This window comes from Balaenoptera musculus, chromosome 16, assembly GCF_009873245.2.
Source record: "Balaenoptera musculus isolate JJ_BM4_2016_0621 chromosome 16, mBalMus1.pri.v3, whole genome shotgun sequence".
NCBI lineage: Eukaryota > Metazoa > Chordata > Mammalia > Artiodactyla > Balaenopteridae > Balaenoptera > Balaenoptera musculus.
The window spans coordinates 8,327,228-8,348,610 of NC_045800.1; the positions used below are offsets into that span (position 1 = coordinate 8,327,228).

Below are 21,383 nucleotides of genomic sequence, written 5' to 3' on the forward strand. Positions count from 1 at the left end.
GATCCCAGCACTGTTATGTGCATTTTTCCCTAGGGCGACTCTGCCCTTTTTCTTTGCTCACTGTTCATGTTTTTTTCAGTTCACAGATCTTTTTTTTTCCTTGGAGATTTCCTTTACTTGCTTGCAAGCCCACTGGTGTTTTAAAACATTCATTTGTTCTAATGTAACCAGGATCTCGTTGTACTGAAGCAGAAGGCTGTGTGAGCATTTAGTCTACCATTTCGTTGATGGTGGACATTCTTGGTTTTTATTTTAACCAAATTAACATCAGGTAGTAAAATATCTGAATGTGTTCCAGTTTTTTCCTTTGTAGCCCACCTCCTCTGTTTTCCTGATCTGAAGGAAGGCTGGATTGGTGGGAAGCGTAATCTCATACCAGGATAGAATTTTGGGGGAGGGGGGATTGTTTTTTATTTTTGTTTTTGTTTTAAGTGAGGGAGGTGGCTGGAGCCCAGAGGAGAGTCAGCAGAGCCTCTCGGCCTTTCTGCAGTCAGGATGTCTTTGACACAAGCACGTCTTTACTTGGGCTGCATTGCTTTGAGTTGAAATCTCCAGTCACAGAGAATTAAATGTCAAGGTGGTTTTGTGATGTGGAAAATCTCTCTGAGGGAACTGGAAACAAGCCACAAAGTGCTGTGAATTTCAAGCCTTCTCCAAGGATTAGGAGACAAGGAAGCATGGGCATTATAGCTCCAATTTTTGAAGCTGGCTCTCTAATAACAATGGATGTGTCAGTCACAAAAGAATAAAATATGCAGCTTTTATGTTAGATAAGGAATGTGTTGCATTCACTAACCTGCCCCCAACCTCCTCCATTCCCCTCGGCTGCACACCCTTTCTCTGCCCTCTCACAACTTCATGAACGTGCCTCATCACAGCACTTAATCATATTCTCTTGAAATTTCTAGTTTACTTCCCTGTTTCCCTCATTAACCTGTAACAATCTTGAGTAAATAGATCATGTATAATTTATCTTTGTAGTCTCAGAGGCTGGCATGGTATTTGCAATGTAATAGCTGCAGGGTTAGGAACAGGACTTCACACATCCCATGTTGCCTTCATCTTTTCATGCAGGTAGAACTTTCACACAATTCAGTCCTACCCCAGCATTACTGATTGGCAGATATCTCTTCTATCACCCTGGATTATCAACCTTCTTAAATTTAAATAAAAAGTAATTATTTATTTCTTTGTAACTGTGACAGATTTTTATTATTACTGGGGCACAAAGGGTTAAGCCTGAATATCAGTCGCTCTCTGGAAGTGTCTGAAGGGAGCATGAGAATTATGTTTATAGTTCAACTGGTAATCCTAGATGTTGGTATAGCATTTGACAGTATATTAATTATGATATATTATTCTTGTTAAGAGCTCAGATTTATGGAGCAATTATTATGTTCCAGGTGCTATGCTCAGACTCTACATGCATTACCTCATTCACTCCCTAATCACTGTGCAAAGACATAGAGTTGTTACCTTACAGTTGTTGTCTTACAGCTGGAGCCCAGAGGTCACATGACTCTCATGCTGGTAAGTGGAAGGACTAGGAGTTTAGTTTGGGCTTCTTGACCTCAAAGCCTGAGGTTGTAACCAATATACTATAACATCTCTCAATTTATAAATTAATATATAACCTCCTTGTAGGTATCATTATTTCCAGAAAGGTTAGGCAGCTTGTCAAGTACATGTAGTTAGTAAACAACAATGCTGGATTTGAGCTAAAGTGGTTAGCACTCATTTCTCTACTCATACTCTTATTGTACATTTATTTACTAAATTTCACAACAGTAGTTTCAAAATGTGTGTGTGTGTTTGTGTGTGTGTAAATAAAACAATGCCTCAGAAGCTAATAAAATCTAACTTTTAAAGTACTGAAAGAAAATAAATGTCAACCTAGAATTCCCAGAAAAAATATGATTCAAAAATGAAGGTGAAATGAAGCCTATTCAGACAGTAAAAACTGAAGAAAATTATTGCTAACGTATCTGCTTTGAAAGAAATAACAAAGGGAGTTCTTCAAGCAGAAAGAAAATGATCTCAGATGGAAATATGAAAATGTAAAAATAAATGAAAAATATCAGAAAGGTTAAATAAGTAGGTTTATAATTATCAACCATACAAAACAATAGTAGTAATGTCTTAGAAAATTTATTTATAGAATTAAGAATAAATTCCAAAATCATGTAAAAGATAGAGGGATAAATGGACTTAAATTATTGTACGGTTCTAGTATTATCATGGAAGTGGTAGAAATTAAAATTTGAATAAGACTAGTAATTCAAGGATACATAGGTAGTCTTTAGGATAATTATGAAAAGAATAGTGTGAATGTATAACTAGTAAGTTAATAAGAGAAAATAGAATAATAAGAATATTTGATCATAAAATAAAAATTCAAAAAGTAGAAAAAAGGAACGTGAAATAGGTGGGTCAAATAGAAAACAAATAGTAAGATGGTAAATAGAAATCCAAATATAGTACTAATTACATTACATTTAAATGAACTATATTATCCAATAGAAGAATAATATTACCATACTGCACCTAAGAAAAAACACAGAAAAATGAACTATGTGCTATTTACGAGAGACACAGTTTAAATTTAAGCAGTCAGAAGTTAAAAGTAAAAGGATGGGAGGAAATATATCATATAAATCTTAACCAAAACAAAGCAAGTTTAGCTATCCTACTATCAGACAAAACAGACTTTAAGGCAAGAGGCACTGATAGAAATAAAAAGGGATATTTCATAATCATAAAAGAATCAGTCTACCAACAATATATCACAGTCTCAAATTTGTATGTACTCAACAACATAGCTTCAGAATATATATAGAAAACATTGTGAGAACTAGGAGAAACAAACAAATTCACAGGCAGATTGGCATTCTTTTTACATACTTCTTTCTATAACTGATAGAATAAGCAGACGAAAACTCATTATGGATGCAGAAGATCTGAACAACACAGTTAATACATTTGTTCAAAATTATATGTGTGGAACATTGCATACAACAATCACAGAACTGCAATTAGTTTAAGTGCACATGAAACGTTAAAGAGTTGACTATATGCTGAGTCATAAAGGAAACCTCAACAAATGCCAAAGGATTGACATGATTTAAAGTATGTTCTCTGTCCACAATGGAATTAAAGTAGAAATCAGTAGTAAATAGATAACTGGAAAATCCCTAGTACATGGAAATTTAAAATTATACTCCTAAATAGTTCATGATCAAAGAAGAAATCACAACTGGAATTCATATTTTGAAGTGAATGATAATGAAGGTATGACATATCAAAATTATAGCATGTGGCTAAAGCAGTGCTGAAAGGGACTTTATAACCTTAAATGCACATATTAGAAATGCAGAGACTGAATATCAGTGATCTCAATAAATTGTACAAAAAGAACAGCAAATCAGACCTAAAGAACTACCAAGAAAAAGGTAATGAAGATAAGAGTAGAAATTAATAAAATATTACTTTGAGCCTTAGGAAGTTGCTGATATTCAATCATTTTGATCTATAAAAACGTAGTTTCATATGGTTCCTAATAGGAAACAAATAATAGAGAGAGTAAACAAGGCCAAAAGTTGATTCTTTGAAAAGATTAATAAAATGAATAAACTCATGGCTGATCGGGGAAAGAGAAAAAAAATCAACTACCAATGCCAAAATTGGAAAAGGGAGCATTGTTAAAAATTTTACAGACACTAAAAAGACAATAAAATGATACTAAGAACATGTTTGTGCCAATAATATTGAAAATAGCTGAAACGCAATAATTCTTCAAAAGACACAAGTTACTAAAACTGACAGAAGAAGAAATAGAATAGCAGAGTGGTCCGATATCTACTAAAAATGTCAATTCATTATTAAATATTGTCCCACAAAGAAAACTTCCAATTTCAGAATGTTTGAGTTCTTCCAAACATTTGAGAAAGGTATAGCACTTAAAAAAATCCAGAAAATGGAAAAAGGGAAGCATTTCCCACCTATGACTTTGACATAACTTTGATATCAAAATCTGATTAGGAATTACAAAAAGCAAATTTATGAAAAGATTTCTTTCTTGAGCATAGATACAAAAAATCCTAAGCAACGTATTGCCAAATTGAATCCAGCAATATATGGATCCAGCAATCCATCACCACCAAGTGGGATTTATTCCAGGAATGTAAGTGTGGTTTAGCCACAGTTGTAACCAATTGCTATAATTCACCACATAGACAGAACTAAAGAGAAAAATAATATGATCACTCTGATAGATGCATAAAAGGCATTTGAGAAAATTCTATAGCCATTTGTGTTTAAAAGAAAAAAGATCCCTTTAAACTAACAATAAAGAGGAACTTTCTTAAGCTGAAGAAAAATATCTACGAAAAACCCATGGTGGAGTATAGCCAAGCTCCTTGCAGTGAGGGGCACTGGGGCTCACACTGCAGAATCTGCTTGGAGCTCCTGCTGTGACTCCAAAGCTTGTATGTACTGACTCATTTTGAGAACTAAAAGTTTTTTATAATGTGAAAAAAAAAAATAGTGCAAACAGCAGGAATTACATATTCTCCTGTTATAACATTAGAAAGTAGTTTGATAGAAGCTGAAAGACTCTATTCAGTATTTTCTGAACATAACATGATATGGAGCTGCAGCAACCATCTTACAACCCAAAGATAAGAAGTATGAAAAATGAATATATCTTAATGTATTCCTAGACCTCCAAGACAAGTATGATAAATGAACAGGTAAGGATGTCTTCTTAGAACTTGGAGACAATGAGTATGAAAAATGAATGTCTACTGATGTTGACTCTGCAACAGTCAACCAACTGCATAAGTGCTAGCAGCTGCAAACATCCAGATTCTCTTGTTATGTGAGAAAGAATGAACTCATACTTGGTTACAATAAAAACAAACTAACACATAAACAAAGGAAAAAAACCCCTACTGGAAATGTGGTGAAATACTCAATGGTGAAATACTTAAACCTTTCCTTCAATCTCAGGAATGAGACAAAGATGTCTATTATTAGCATTTCTTTCAGCATTGAACTGGAGATCTTAGGCAGTATAATAAATAAGGCAAGAAAAAAAAATAAATCTCTAACAATTGGAAATAAACAGAACTATCATTGTTCTCAGATGACATATCATGTCCTTAACAACATCCAAAGGAATCCCAAACTCTTAGAATTATTAATGAATTAGCAAAGTGGTTGGATACACAGTCAACATACAAAAAGCATTTATATTTCTACATACCAGCAACAAAAAAAGGAGAAAATAAAACTTAAAATATTTATAAAATAATCAACATCAACTAGGAATAAATCTAACAAAAGATAAGTACAATAAGACCTAAGTAAATAGAGGGATACACCATGTTTATGGATTGGAAGATTTAATATTGAAAATGTTAATTCCTTTAAAATTGACCTATAGATTCAATGCCATCTCAATTAAAATCCAAAAGGCTTTGTTTTGGAAATTGACAAGCAGATTCTAAAATTTATATAGGAATGCAAAGGGCCAAGAACAGTCAAGGAAATTGTGAAAAGCAAAAACAAGATGGGAAAATGTACACTACCAGATACAAAGACCTATTATAAAGTTACAGAAATCAAGACAGAGTGGGTTTAGCATAAGATAAGGAACAATGGAACAGAATATAGCATCCCCAAACATACTCACACATGTACAGTCACGTGATTTACAGCAATGGTGTCGTTGATGTGCAATAGGAAAGTAATCATATAAACGGTTATGGATCAATTGAAAGCCCATATAGAAAACAATGTATCTTGACCCTTACCTCACACTGTCCAATAATCAACTTCAAGTAGCTTGCAGATCTAAATGTGAAAGGTAAAGCAATAAAGCTTTTAGAAGAAAGCATAAGAAAATATCTTTATGATCTTGGAGTAAGCAAAAATGTATTGAAAAGGGCACAAATACTGCAAACTGTAAAGAAAAAAATAGGTAATTGGACTATATAAAGTTTAAGAAATTCTCTTCATCAAAAAATACTACAAAGTATAAGACAAACTGGAGAAAATATTAGCAATCTATATATTTAGCAAAAAACCTTATATCTAGAATGTATAAAGAACTCTTACAAATCAATATAAGACAGACAACTTAATTGATAAAAAGGGTAAAACTTGAATAAGCATCTCATCAAAAGATGATATTCAAATGCCCAATAAACATATAAGATGTTGAACTTCATTAGTCATCCAGTAAATTAAAATAAAAAGTACAGTGAGATAATAGGACATACCCATCAGAATGGCTAAAATGAAAAAGAAAGATAATACCAAGTGTTGACAAGAATGTGGAGCAACTGGAACTCTCATACACTGCTGGTATAAGTGTAAATAGACACAGTTAATTTGGAAAACTACTGCAGATGAACGTATGTATATCCTAGGACCCTGTGATCCAGCAATTCTATTCCTAATTACACACCAAGCAGAATTCTATGTAAATTCACCAAAAGATACATACATAGAATTTCCATAGAACTACCACTATTCATAATAGTCTAAACTGGAAACTACTCAGATGCTCATTAGCAATAAAATGGACAAATACTGGGTTGGCAAAAGATGTTATGGAAAAACCTCAAACGAACTTTTTGGCCAGCCCAATAAATTGACCATTCTCAGAGTGGAATACCAGAAAGCAATGAGAATGAAAAAATCATAATTATGGGCAATAATATGAATTGTCAAAGACAAAACTTAGCCTGAGACAAAATGAACAAAGGTTGTTTATTCATAAACTTGCGGCAAGAGGACGCTCTGCTGTCTCTTTCAAGAGTCAAATGTGGTAAAAAGGCGAGGCAGTTTCATAGAGTAAACAGGAAACACTTAGTCTCTTATTTCCAAGCATTCTATTAAGACGGAAGTGTTGGTAGTAGAGAAAGCTTTCTAATTAGTCCTAAAGTACTTTTAACCATGGTAGGTGGACAGCAAAGGGGCCAGCTCCCTACTGCCTGGCAGAGGAAGTTCTGCCTCTATCGAATGGCCTGCAGAGCCCATGGAACCACAGTTCTGCTGCCCTGTCCCTTACTCTCCTCCAGGATATCAGCTTCCTTTTGCATCCTCCAAAGTACCACAGTCTCATCTTCCTCCACCTATGGGATGCTTATAATCCAGTGGGGGATAAAGATAATTCTAGAAGGGAGTATAACATTACAAACAGAATTAAAATATGAAAGAAATGAACATATAAGAAAAGAAATTGGTTAGATTGGAGGATTAGGACAGGCTTATCTGATTAAGTTTGAGGTCTGAATAGTTTAGAGCAGGGGCCCCCAACCCCCCGGCCACGGACCGGTACCAGTCCGTGGCCGGTTAGGAACCGGGCGGCACAGCAGGAGGTGAGCAGCTGGTGAGCAAGCGAAGCCTCATCTCTCGACAGCTGCTCTCCATCTCTCGCAATACCTCCTGAGCTCCGCCTCCTGTCAGATCAGCTTCGGCATTAGATTCTCAGGAACGCGAACCCTGCTGTGAACTGCGCATGCGAGGGATCTAGGTTGCGCGCTCCTTATGAGAATCTAATGCCTGATGATCTGAGAGGGAGCTGAGGTGGTGACGCTAGCGCTGGGGAGCGGCTGCAAATACAGATTATCATTAGCAGAGACGTTTGCACAGAGACCATAATAAATCAACTGCTTGCAAACTCATATCGAAACCCTATCAGTGAGTGGCAAGTGAAAACAAGCTCAGGGCTCCCACTGATTCTGCATTATGGTGAGTTGTATAATTATTTCATTATATATTACAATGTAATAATAAGAAAAGTAAAGTGCACAATAAATGTAATGTGCTTGAATCATCCCAAAACCATCCCCCTCCTTGGTCCGTGGAAAAATTGTCTTCCATGAAACCAGTCCCTGGTGCCAAAAAGGTTGGGGACTGCTGGTTTAGAGACAGACAGAGAACAGGAGGAGTCCGGACAAATGGAACAGTATGTGCAAAGGCCCTGAAGCAAGAGAGGGTATAATCAGTATCAGGAATTGAAAGAAAGAGCATGGAAAACAGGAGGTAAGCAAGGGTCTTATAGAACATGATGAGGAATTTGGTCTTAATACTAACATAACTGATATTTTAAGCAGGAGGTGACATATTAATATTTCATTAGAAAAGTAAACCTCTGACTGCATGATAGATTGGAGGGCAGTTTAAATTTCAGAAGACCAGTGGGAGGCAACTGCAATAGTCCTGGCCAGAGAGAATGGGCTGGATGGTGGGAGTGAAGATGGAGGGAGTGGAGGGATTCTAGAAAGATGTGGAAGGTACAATTGACAGAACTTGGTGATGGTTTCACTGTAGGGGAGAGAGGGAAAGTGGGGCCAAGGAGGACTCTGGGATTTTGTTGCCCTGGGTGGATGGCAGTACTTTTTCTGAGGCAGGGGCTGCCAGGTTGGGGTACAGAGTGGACGAAATAAATCAGTTGGTTTGGGCGGGTTCAATTAGAGACATCGCTGAGACGGTAAGTGGAGAGGTCAGATAGACAGAAGGATGTGATGTAGGTCTGCAGTTCAGAAGAGAGGGCTGAGCCACATAATTAATTACCCTTCAAACATAAGCATTGAATTTGTCCATATTTGGTTTTTTTTAAGTTTGAGAAATGATTACTTGGTTTGCATTTCCTTTTTTCTCTCTCCCCTTTTCTTTGGAGGACTTGTTTGGATTTTTCTTTCCACCTCTCTCTTATTGTTTGTGTGATTCTTTTGACTGAGAGGCTTCCTAAATTCATCACTTCCACCCAGGCAGGGTACACCCCTCACCTCTGCCACCCCTCGCCTGTGCTGACTGCCTCGCTGGGTCACTGCGGGGCGTGATCAGCAGAAAAGCAGATGGCAAAGGAACTGCAGATGCAAGTCATTTGGAAGTGATTTGAATGTTGGAAACAGTTTGCTATTTTGGGTGAGGATCATTTTCCGGTGCAAAGGGCCTGAGCTGTTGCTGAGGTGCCTTTCGAAAGGCATGCTTAACGCATCTTAATCTGCAGGCGTGGGCTCAAGTCCATAACCTCCTGAGAAGGAGCATGTCGTTTGATAGATCCTGGCTCCCGGCAGGTAGTCACACAAAGCTGGTGGACAGGTGAGAGAAGGGAGAAAGTTCAGCAGAGGGTTGGCTTCCAAGCACCTAAGAATCATTTTCGAACTAGTCAGACAATTCAGAATGAATAGAGCCAGCTACTTTTCTAAACAAACTTTACTAGACAGTATTGATTTGGACTAGAAACTGAGAACCTTCTTGGGATCTATCTGGATCCTGAGTCCAAAAAGATTTCACAGTTGGAAAACAAGGATTCCAAATGCTTCAGCTGGTGGAATGTCCTAAAAGATTAGTACATTGGTGCTTAGTTCCAATATTTAAAAAATGTGAAAGGAAGATGCTCAGGAAGACTTGTCTATATTGCTTAACAATTAATGTTATAAAAAACTGAGGCAGAAGGGAAAAATGTGTTTTCCACAGGAAAGTGATTTTTCTTTTGCTTATCAAATTGACCTCCACTCTGGGAAGTCAAATTTTGGCTCTTTTACCCTCAGTAATTTCTGTGCAGTAGGATGTGATGAAAGGGGTCTGGCCTGGGGCCCAGATATCACTGGATTATTGCTGGCTGAGGAGTGGGGTGGAGGAATTGTCTGCACGGCTGTGACAGCCCAGGAGAAACCTCGTGTGTCTTAGAGACTCAGGCTGCTGTTTTTGTGGTTGGTGGGATCTAGTTTGTTATGTTCCCAAACAGTTTCCCAAATGAAATTTCTAGGCCAACTTGCCACTTTTACTGAGGTTTCTTTCCCACGTGGAACTCTACTACTGTGTGTGATGTAAATGTTCAGTATAAACAAATATGTAAGTTATTTGTGTATCTTTATGTGCGTGACCAACATTTAGTTCTTACTGGGGGCCAGGCATTGTCCTAAGTGTTTAAAGGGTATGAAACCATGTAATGCTTACATTAATATTTCAAGCTTGGTGCTTTTATAATTCCCATTTCGTGGATGAATAAACTGTAGCCTAGATGGGTCAGTTACCTGGCCAAGGCCACAAGGAAGGTGAGCAGTGGGGGCCAGGGTGTGACCCAGTGCTGCCCACCTCTGGGACCTGCTTTCTCTATTGCTGCACCTCTGCATGGAAGAGGGAAACATTTTTAAGTGTGTGGTCCCAATGGTGTTTTATTTTTTCTTAGGAGTGACTGGGTAACCTCCTATAAGGTCATGGTGAGCAATGACAGCCATGCATGGGTCACTGTGAAGAATGGATCTGGAGACATGGTGAGTCTCTTTTCCCTCTGACCACGCCCTTGGTGTCTGGCTGTGCAGGGCTTGGCAGAGGCAGTGGACACCCGACCAGTGTTTGCACCTGGATGTTGCCTGGTCCTGTGTCAACCCAGACCAGCCATCCAGTCTGATGGAAAATGACCCCCTTTCCGTACCCTGAAGCTCGGAACCAAGTGGCCCACATTTAGGGCTCAAATTCAGAGCTGCTGGGATTCAGTCTCTTCCACAAGTCACAACTCAGCCCTGGAAGGTCAGCGGCCCATGGGGAATGTTGGGGCCTGCACAGCTAGTCAATTATAGTAGTTCCCGAACTTTCTTTAATGACCCTGGTCTCTCAGCTCCACGCTTCCCTCCGGGTTAGCCAGTTCCGAGCTTATCACCCTCTTCCTCGGGTTCTCAAGTGCAAGTTCCAAACATGGTATCCAGTGCCTTCCAAGATCTGACTGCAGCCTCCATTTCAACCTTCTTTCTCATACTTACTGCGTCCTGCACCACCCCGCCCCCAACCCTGCACACAATCCTCTGTGTTCCAGTAACAGGGAGACGGTTGCTGTTCTCCTGAATCCCATCTCGGGGCTTCTCCAGCCATTGCTTCCTTTTCTTTAGAATCCCTCCCATCCCTACACATCTAAAGAGTTTTCCTTCAAGGCCAATTCAAATGGCACCTCATCCCTGAAGCTTTGCCTGGTCCTTTCCTTCTTCTGAAATCCCAGAGCTTTGTGGATGTCTCTTTGCCATGGCACTAATAGATTTCACCTACGATATCTAAATATAACACCCCTCCTCCTCCCTGCCCCCCCCCCCACTAGACTGGGGCTTCCTGAGGGCAGGGTCCAGGCCTGATCCATTTCTCCTTCCCCCTCACTGCCCAGCTCATGTTAGGTGTTGCTCGAGATCTTGTGGAATGAGTGAATTACTGACTCTTTCATGCCTTGATAATCAAGCTCTAAAAGAGCCTCTTTTTTTCCCCTTGTGCATTAATAGATATTTGAAGGAAACAGTGAAAAGGAGATCCCCGTCCTCAACAAGCTGCCTGTCCCCATGGTGGCGCGCTACATCCGCATAAACCCACAGTCCTGGTTCGATAATGGGAGCATCTGCATGAGGATGGAGGTCCTCGGCTGCCCGTTGCCAGGTGAGTCTGCCCGTGCTTCCTGCAGGGCAGGAGTGCTGATGGAGCACAGGTGCTTAGCCAGCAAGGTGAATAAAAATAAGCCACACAACCTTTTTCTTATGTAAAAAAATACCACATCTATTGCAGAATATTTAGAAAACATAGGTAAACAAAAAGAAAATAAATAAAAATCTCCCATAACCCCACGAACATTTGGTGTATTAAAGTAACATGTCAGCTGTGGTTTTGCCTGCTGGGATTTTAAGATATGTTGCAAGGTTGAAAATTCACTCAAAGCTACTACTCAGAAGCAGGCAAAAAAAAAAAAATTAGATAACATTTTTTTGGTAACACGTTTAATTGCCCTTGACTGCTCCTGCTACACTGGGTAGAGGAGATGGTAGGAGTTAATTTTAAACTTGACCGTGTACATAGTCTCTCTGTAAAAGTAGCTTCGCGTGGATGCCTGTGTCTTTGGGTAAATGCTTGCTCCTTTAGGTTGTGTTCCCCTTGCCCTATCTTCACATCATGGGATCTGGGTGTGACCGCAGAGTGACAGGAAGATGGGGGCTTGAATTCACACATGGACCCTTGCTGATGTCTGCTCTGGACAGGCTGAGCTTGTTTGGCTCACTGCTCTGTCGGCCTTTCAGAACATAAGAGTGTGTGTGCATATGGAACCTTATGTGGCAGCCTCTTCGTCCTGTCCAGACATCTCCAGGGAAGGAAGCTGGCCTCCAGAACATTCCTAAAGCCCTGCACTAGGGCCTCTAGGAATTTCCACTTTCCTGTCCACCCACAGTCAGGCCCTAGGGAACAAGGAGCACAGCTTCGGGTTATCTCTCCTATACTTTCTCCTCCAGGAAAGCCTCAGCTTTCTTGTCTAGTGTGAGAGTCAGGCCTTGCTACCTCTGGATTCCCCCTGCCAGGGGGAAGGATACCACCAGTTCTGATGTCTCAGGTGCCGCTATATCTGTCATGCTATCTCTATAGCCATCCCACCCCCCCCACCACCATGAACTTACAGTTACTGAGTTTTGGGAGCATATTTCATGTCGTTTATTGCTTTTCCCTCAATATAATATCCATGATCTTGCTTTGCCGAGTATGAATTTAAAGAACATACGCTCTGTATTGGTGAGAAAGATGGGTCTACCTACCTACCTACTTACCCTCACACCAGACAGATTCTTTGTTACATATTTGTGCTTACTAGACGGCAAAGCTTTTTCATGTCGTTAAAACTATTAGAGACCATCTGTCTTGTGGATGCTTTTATCCTAGTCTGTGGACAATATCTCATGTTTTCAAACTGCCTCTTATAGTTAGAAGTTCAGTTGTGTCCAGTGTTTTGATTCTCTACAGAATCCCACAGTGAGTATCTTTGTTTCTGTGTCATGGTGCGCGTCCAAAGTTATTGTGTAAATTATGGGATTATTGCTCAAATTATGTTACGGTGGCTGGGATTGCCGGCGGAAAGGAAGTCTGTGTTTTCAAGGATGATCCAGAGAGAATGTTGAAGGCTTCCCAATTTGGGATCTAGGCCTCCTTTTGTGGCTGGTTCAGCCTGGGATGACAGTCGCCTGCTGCCGCCCAGGGCCTGCTGGGCTTTCCTGAGTTCACTGCGTCTGCAGGCACAGACGTAGGCGGGAGTCTGTGAGGCCTTCTTTGCACCAGGTCACTCAGCACAGCCTTCGTCTGCTTGCTTTAAAAAGCAGGGTCACGGTTTCTCTCCGAGGGCAGAAATTCATCTGTTGTTGGTAAAGGGCAAAGGGCAGCCTGTGAGAGTCTCATGAAATAAATATTTTCCTGTTAAGTTATTCTTGGTGTGTGTATGTTTGAAGATAGGTCCTGGGGGCAATTTAAACACAAAGACAGAATTACAGTGTGAAATCTGGATGGGTTTCAAGTATGGACTTGGAATGGTTCTATTTTCCAACCCTGAATATTTAGGGCCATTTTTCTTCTAGAAGTTACTTAGCAGTCTGCCCAGAGGAGAGCTGGCCTTTGTGCATGCCTCCTGGTGGTGGTCACATCTGAGGGCCTGGGGTGGCAAATGGGCCCCCATGTCCATGTGGGTAATTGAATCTTGCTCAGTTGCCTTGTTGTTGACACAATTCCTTTGTGCAAGTTAATGAGGCCGAAGGCAGGGGTGACCCAACCAACTCAGCCACTCAAACCCAAGGTGACTTCGTGCTCTACATGCAACCGCCCAGAGTCTATTCTTCCTGGAACTCTTGTTTATGAAAAATTCATTTACCTTTGCTTCTGCTTCTCTTTGTTCTGTCCTGCCTGTCTTCCTGTGGACTGTCAGGTGGGAGCAGAGGAAGGGGAAGATTCTTTTTAAGTCTTCATGAATAATGTGTCCAGAAATTTTTGAACTAGAAAATGAATTACCCTATACCATGGTCTATTAATAGGATTTTTAAAGCTCAAAATGAATAGAAAAGGGGGAGTGTTGTTTAATGGTTACAGTTTCAGTTTTGTAAGGTGAGAATGTTTTAGAGATCTGTTTCTACAACAGTGTGAATATATGTAACACTACTCAACAATACTCTTGAAAATGGTTAAAATGGTAAATCTTATGTGTGTTTTACCATGATTCAAAAAATTTTTTTAATTCAAACAAATCTTTTAAATGTTGTTCATTTTTTTAAAAAGTGGAAGGAAGTCCTCTTCCCCATATTTGAATGGACTTGTCCATTTTGGACTAAGGATCTATGCAAATCGGAAACTCTGGGGAGAGCTTCTTAAGATAGATTTTTAATAATGAAGAATTCAGGTGAAGACACACGCCAGCTGGCTTCCAGATCACAGCCTTGGTGGTTTTCAGGTATTTTGCTGTTGCAAGCAACACTGCAATGTGCTCTGCCTCGTTCAAAAAAGAGCTCCATTGTTCTGCACACAATTTCCCCACAGGGTGACAGGACTGTGCCCAGGGTCCTGGGAAATGACCCTGCAGGGCAGGGGGTGGCAATGCTTGAGCCCCTGGTGCTGGTCTGCAGCTTCTGTTATGAATGTGAGACTCTGACCTCTTTGGGGAAAGTCTTCACTCCTCCCATCTCGTCTTCCTGGCCACCAGGTCTGAGCAACTGTCCTCTCTCTGCACAGTGCCAAGGGGTCCAGGGTCTTGAATTTGACCCAGAGGAGCTTGTGGTGCGCTGTACAAAGATCTGTGGAAAGGAGCTTGTGTCCCTCAAGCATGGGGGAGCTGCTAAAGGGCAGTGCCCCTGAATCATTCCTTTGGGCGGGCCAGGACCCGTTGAAATGCTGTGTCTCCTTTCTCTGAATACACATACCCTCCATTCATAAGCCACTGAGAAAATGTTTTAATTGTAAGACCACCACCAATCTCGCTGAACTGTAATAATGTTCCAGCCTGCCCCATCCCCTCTCAACAATTTGTATAAATTGGGGGAAGGATGGGTTCTATTGGATTAGCATAGCTGCAAGGACCTTTTAAATCTATTTGCTTTACTACCTTCCACTTTTCTTCACCAAGTCAGGCCACACTCCCCCCAAAATTCATGTCCACGTGGAACCTCAGAATGTAACCTTTTTTTTTGGGAAGAGGCACTTTGCAGATGTGATTAGTTAAGATGACATCATACTGGGTTAGGGTGGGCCTTAAATCCAATGACTGGTGTCCTTAAGAAGAGAAAACAGGGCTTCCCTGGTGGCGCAGTGGTTGAGAGTCTGCCTGCCGATGCAGGGGACACGGGTTCGAGCCCTGGTCTGGGAAGATCCCACATGCCGCGGAGCAACTAGGCCCGTGAGCCACAACTACTGAGCCTGCGCGTCTGGAGCTTGTGCTCCGCAACAAGAGAGGCCACGACAGTGAGAGGCCCGCGCACCGCGATGAAGAGTGGCCCCCACTTGCCGCAACTAGAGAAAGCCCTCGCACAGAAACAAAGACCCAACACAGCCATAAATAAATAAACAAATAAATAAAATTTTAAAAAAAGAGGAAGAGTTGCAATTCCATGTGCCCTGTAATTAAAAAAAGAAGAAGAAGAAGAAGAAGAGAAAACAGAGACACACAGGGAGAAGGCATGTGATGACTGAGCCAGAGATTGGAATCACGAGGCTACAAGCCAAGGATTGCTGTCAACTGCCAGAAACTGGGAAGATACAAGGAAGGATCTTGTCTGAGAGCCTTGAAAGTGCACAGCCCTGCTGACAGCTTCATTTCAGACTTCTGTCCTTCAGAACTGTGAGAGAAGAAATTTCTGTTTCAAGCTACCTAGTTTATGACGCTTTGTTACGGCAGCCCTGGGAAACCAGCACACTAACAGATCCAAAGACGGCATAATGTTCCATAACTATCCTCAGTCCCGAGGATGTGGTTTTCATTTACCACTCGCTCCACCCTCCCCTCCATTCTCTGTTCTGCCACAGTGATAGGGTAATAGCATCACAGCATAAAGTGGGCCTCTTCTCAGAGGTCGCCTGGGCCCTAGAAAGTGCTATCTTTTTGTAACTAGCCCTTTCTAAATAACTTGATTGGAGTATCCATCCATCCATCCATCCGTTCATTCCTCACTCATTCATTCAAATATCAAACGCTTCGGGGGCACCCGTTCTGAGTCAGGGCCCAAGGATTCTGAGATAAGACGCCACAGTTGCTGCTCCCGGAGCTCTCGCTGTCCAGTGGGGCAGGCGTGTCGGCCTCTTTTCCCCAGTGAATCGCCCTCAGTTCAGGGGCTCCAGGCTTGCAGGCTGCAGCCTGTGCCCCCGTCGCAGAAGGCAGCTTGCCCTTCTGAGTTTAAATAAACGTGTGATTTCTCTTCTTGTCCAACTGCCTGATGTTGATTATCTTAGGAAAACTGTATAAACAGCAACACTCTTGAAAATTGCCTTTCCTGACAGTTTCTCCTGTCAGTCAGGCTGCAGATTGGCCCTGGGACTTGCTGGCGAAGGAGCGCCAGCCAAGAAATCAGAGGGTTTCCTGGACTCACGCGGGCAGCCTGGTGGAGATGCTATGCCGTAGGGTTATATGAGGTGGGGCGGCAAGGAAATAAGCATGAATGATGTGCCGCTCCCTCTTTGGAGCCACGTGGAGCTGTGGGTTTGATGCTTGCACTGACAGTAATGACCTAAGATCATAATGGGCTCTGCCTGGGGGTCCACGTCTCCCCCTTGCCCCTTTTGGAGCGACCTTATCATAAGAACAGTCAGATGGCGCTGGACAAGTGCGACTTCTTCTCATTAGGGAGCCAGCTCTTTGCAGAAGGGGTTTGGTGCTGTTTGCATATGGTACCAGGTCATCTGTGCTCAGGGCTCTGTGCTGGGGGTGTCGGGGCTTAGGGAGGTCACAAGGCCATAGTGGTGGGCATTTCCTTGGGTGAGGGGCTGGCCTCATGGCAGGGAAAGAAAGGTCTGTGGTGGCTGCGTTTCTGGTATCCTCCTTAGTCCTCAGAGAGCACTTGAGGTCAGCAATTTTTTTTAAATGAGGTGAAATTCACATAACATACAATTAAGCTTTTTTAAAGCATACAGTTCAGTGCTAGTATATTCACAAGGTTGTATGATCACTGGCTCTTTCTAGTTTCAGAACTTTGTCATGGACCCAAAAACAACCTGGACCCACTGAGTAATCACTTCCGGATCCCCCTCCACGGGGTAACCTCTAATCTGCAATGTCTCTATGGATTTGCCTGTTCTGGATAAAGCATGTCATGAGACTAGCGATTGTAGATTGCAGTGAGCCCCCTTTCCAGGAAAGATAGCCTTTCCTCTCCCAGCTGAGCACCCGCAAAGCAAGATCCCAACCCCCAAAGCAGCAAACAGCTGCTGTGGTTCCAGCTTTGCTCACGTGGTCCCTGAGTTAGTAGGTTAACTTGTCTAAAGCACCCTGTGCTCTCTACCTTGGGGAGGGATCTGAGCTGACCAGGATTTCTGGCTGCATGGAGATGGAGATGGAGATGGAGATGGAGATGGAGAAGGAGATGGAGCTGGAGATGGCAAGCCTGGCTGAGGCTCTGTAAGCCTCGCGACTTTTTGCCAGGTTAGGAGAGGGCCCGCTGAGTGGTCCCTTCCCCCCCATCCTCCTTCTAGCTCTTCCTCTTCCCTTTCCCCTCCTTTCTTCTGAGTGCTCTTAGTTTTTGTAGTTGTATAAACGACATCGGCTTGTAGGAATTAAAGAAAAAAGTCAATTTATCTGGAGGAGAATTAAGTCAAGGGCAGACATCTCCTCCCCAGTCCCCAGGGGTCACCACTGCTAATGCATCCTGATTATGCCTGTTAGGATGCTTCGGCTCCAACAACAGAAACCCCAGCTCCCACTGGCTTAGCAGTTCAGGGAATTCTTTATCTCATGTGATTAGAAGTCCCAAGGGAGGTTGATGGGGGATCTAGGGTTGGTTCACTCAGTAGCTATTGAGGTTCTCTCTGTCCTCTACTCTGGAGAGATTCTCACTCACTCCTTTGTGCCATTAAAGTCCTTCCCTTCAATCTGGACCAATAAGAGTGGCCAGGAGTGCTATGTTCTGATTGGCTTAGACCAGTCATGTAGGACCTCTGGAGCTTAAGGCATAAGGTCAGTTTCCTAGAAGTGGAGAAGTGGGGATTCCCAAACAACACAGGGCTTCTGTTAGGAAGGATGAAAGTGGACTGCATGCTGGGCAAGCAACTGATAGAGTCCACCACACTTCTGAAAATTTCCATGCAATTGTGATATTCATTCATTCATTCATTCATTCACTTATTCCTTCCTTCATTTAGTGTGACTGTTTGCCAGGCACTAATACTAACAATAAACCAGTGAGGGAGGTACCAGTGTTCCCCTGTTTATGGGTGAAGACACTAAGGAAAAACTGCTCCAGTGACTTATCCAAGGTCACACAGCACACAAGTAGAAGAGATTGGAACCCAGGCATTCTGGCTCCAGGCCCATGCTCTCCCCACTGGGTAGTTCTGACTCTTAAGATGCTTCTCGAAAGTTGGCTGTCTCACCTCTGTGCGAAAGTTAGAAGCTGGAGGTTGAGCTGTGTTCCCACACAAATCAGGCACCTAACACAGCCACCACAAGTAATAGAATAATGTGAATGAATTCAAAACCATATTTCTGTCCCTAGATCCAAATAACTATTATCACCGACGGAATGAAATGACCACCACCGATGACCTGGATTTTAAGCACCACAACTATAAGGAAATGCGTCAGGTAAGATCCAGGTTTGTCAAAGAGAAATCTCTCCTGTGCCCAGAAGCACGTAGTTGTTTGTTTTTGTGCTTTTATGGTTTGTTGAAGCCACAGGAAATGCTTGTAGTTTCGAGGCTGAGAATGCCTTGGGGTTCAGGTGACCAGAGGAAACCTCCCTCGCCAGCAAGTGATTGAAGCAGAATTCGAAGCCAAGCTTTCTGATTTAATACTATACTTCTTCCACCTACACCGTTGGTGGAAATGTAAATTGGTGACAGCCACTATGGAAAACAGTATGGAGATTCCTTAAAAAACTAAAAATAGAGCTACCATATGATCCAGCAATCCCATTCCTGGGTTTATATCCAGAAAAAAATGAAGACTCTAGTTTGAAAAGATTCATGCACCCAAATGTTCATAGCCAAGACATGGAAACAACCTAAGTGCCCATCAACAGATGATTGGCTTAAGAAGATGTGGTATATGTATATACAATGGAATATTAGCCATAAAAAGGAATGAAATATTGCCATTTGCAGCCACATGGGTGGATCAAGAGAATATTGTACTTACTGAAGTAAGTCAGAGAAAGACAAATATTATATGACATCACTCATGTGTGGAATCTAAAAAATAATACAAATGAATCTATATACAAAACGGAAACAGACCCACAGACATAGAAAACAAACTTATGGTTACCAAAGTGGAAAGGGAGAGGGGGAGGGATAAATTAGGAGTATGGGATTAACAGATACAAACTACTATATATAAAACAGATAAGCAACAAGGATTTACTGGATGGCACAGGGAATTATAGTCAATATCTTGTAATAGCCTATAATGGAAAATAATGTTTTATATATATATATATAAAACTGAATCACTTTGCTGTACTCCTGAAACTAACAGAATATTGTAAATCAACTATACTTCAATTTAAAAAAATACATCACTGTGTGTTTGAGTGGTATCACTGATTTAAGGACAATAGTCATGTGCAGAGTCGAAGAAGAAAAAGAATCCGGAATAACACTGGTAATAGTAATAGCAGGAAGCTCTCACATACGACCTACATCAATTTCCCTACATTAGGAATTTACCTGTGTTAACATGGTCAGTCTCTCTAACCACCCTAGGAGTGCAGGACTGTTGTTGGCCTTATCTTACTGATGGGGAAACTGAGTCACCGAGGGAATATGTAACACTCCCCTTGTTATTCTGATTCTCTGATTCTCGGTATTAGACTCACTGGGGGAAATTTGGAAGAATACCTATACTTGAAACCTGCCTCTGGCCAATTAAAGCAGAATCCTGAGGAAAAGGCCCTGGGGAATCAAAATTATTTAAAGCTCTCCTTGTGATTCTAATATACAGGCAGGTTTCAGAACAGCTGGTTGATACCTTATGGCTCTCAGTGCTTTAGACTGTTAGGAGGAAAAGACGTCCCAGATGAGATTGTCCCCAGATTTAATGACAGAAACCAAGTAATCCTGAGCTATTGACAGCATTTATCTAGTGGGTGCAGAAGGGAGAAGGGACCAAGAGTTTTTTAGGACAGGCTAAAAAAGCAGCCCTATGCTGACTGCTTTGCCTGTGTAATCCTGTTCAGCATTCCCCCCAAGCCTTGTGCTAGAAAGCGCGGGGAAGTGTTGGCAAATGAGAAACCCTTAGACATGTAAGAATCTGTTGGAAGAGAAGGAACAGAGAAATGTACTCACAAATATGTTTAACAAACAGGCATTCACCAAAGGCCAAAATAACATGGCTCAAAGCGAGGGCTCATAGGTGCTGAGGGAGCGGTACCAGCCACGCGGTACAAGGGCAGGAGGCTTTCCTGAGGTCGGAGCAATTAGGCTTTGCCACGAGGGCTTCTGTGCTTCATCCCAGGGAGTCAACAAACCCAGTTAGTCTCCATGTCATTTAACTTGAGATACACAGAGCTTCCAGGCACCTGTCAGCACAGACTCGGAGGTGGGACGTGCTAAAGAAATTGTCTTGTGGTCTTGCTCTGCAGAAATCAGGATAATGTGTTTGGACTTGAGGTCTGTGAATCATCCGTGCTGCTCTCCATTTTCGGGTGTTTATGTGACTGCTCACCGTTCCATTTTATGAAGCACTCGTGTCTTAACACAGCTTTGCTCCGTGGGCATCTCGGGACATCTTTTTGCCCAGAAATTAGGCAAATATCAACTTAGTTGGTGCAGTTAATGTCAAAAGCAATCTATCTAAATGCATTTAAAATGAGCTCACTGCACAGAGAGTGTGGTACCTTTAAATAGTTGTCCCGCATGGAGAATGGAGGTCCTTCTCATATGAGGAGAGCTAATGGATGTGCTTCATTACCCTGGGGGTCTCTGGTCCCCATCACTTGGTAGATGTTAGAGCTAAGAGGAACCCGAGAAAGCAGTGCAGCCCCTGCAGGGGACACTGGGTGACCACTCCGATCTCTCAGGACCCCGCAGCACTCAACTGGAACCTGTCCGAGGTTGGGCGGGGGTGGGCATCTATCAATCCTGAAGAGTGTTCAAGCCAGAAGTGATTTGCCATTTGGACTCCTGGCTCCTGGGGATGGGAAGGAAGCCAGCGCTTTTAGCAATTCCCTGTATGGAGTCTGCTAGATTGCCGTAGAAACCTTTCTACTTCAGGGGGAAAAAAAAATGTTAGTTTATCCTAGTATTGCGAGAGACATTTACAAAAAACACAAAAATGAGAAACAGACGCAGGAGCAGGAAGAGAAAACAGAACAGCTGCTGCACTGGAGGGGAAATCAGGAGATGTGAGCGGCTAGCGTGTGTGGGAATTATTTCTGGAGCACTGACTTATA

General features: G+C 42.0%; 1 protein-coding gene across 3 annotated transcripts in view; it reads left to right on the forward strand.

The window, feature by feature from the left end:
* Nucleotides 1-21,383, forward strand: part of CPXM2 (carboxypeptidase X, M14 family member 2) — a 129,538-nt gene that overhangs the window by 80,678 nt on the left and 27,477 nt on the right. For all 3 annotated transcript variants that reach the window (XM_036828843.1, XM_036828842.1, XM_036828841.1), the window contains 3 exons: nt 10,208-10,292; nt 11,283-11,433; nt 18,489-18,577. In XM_036828843.1, the coding sequence (XP_036684738.1) occupies nt 10,208-10,292; nt 11,283-11,433; nt 18,489-18,577 (325 nt within the window). The remainder of the gene's footprint in view (nt 1-10,207; nt 10,293-11,282; nt 11,434-18,488; nt 18,578-21,383) is intronic.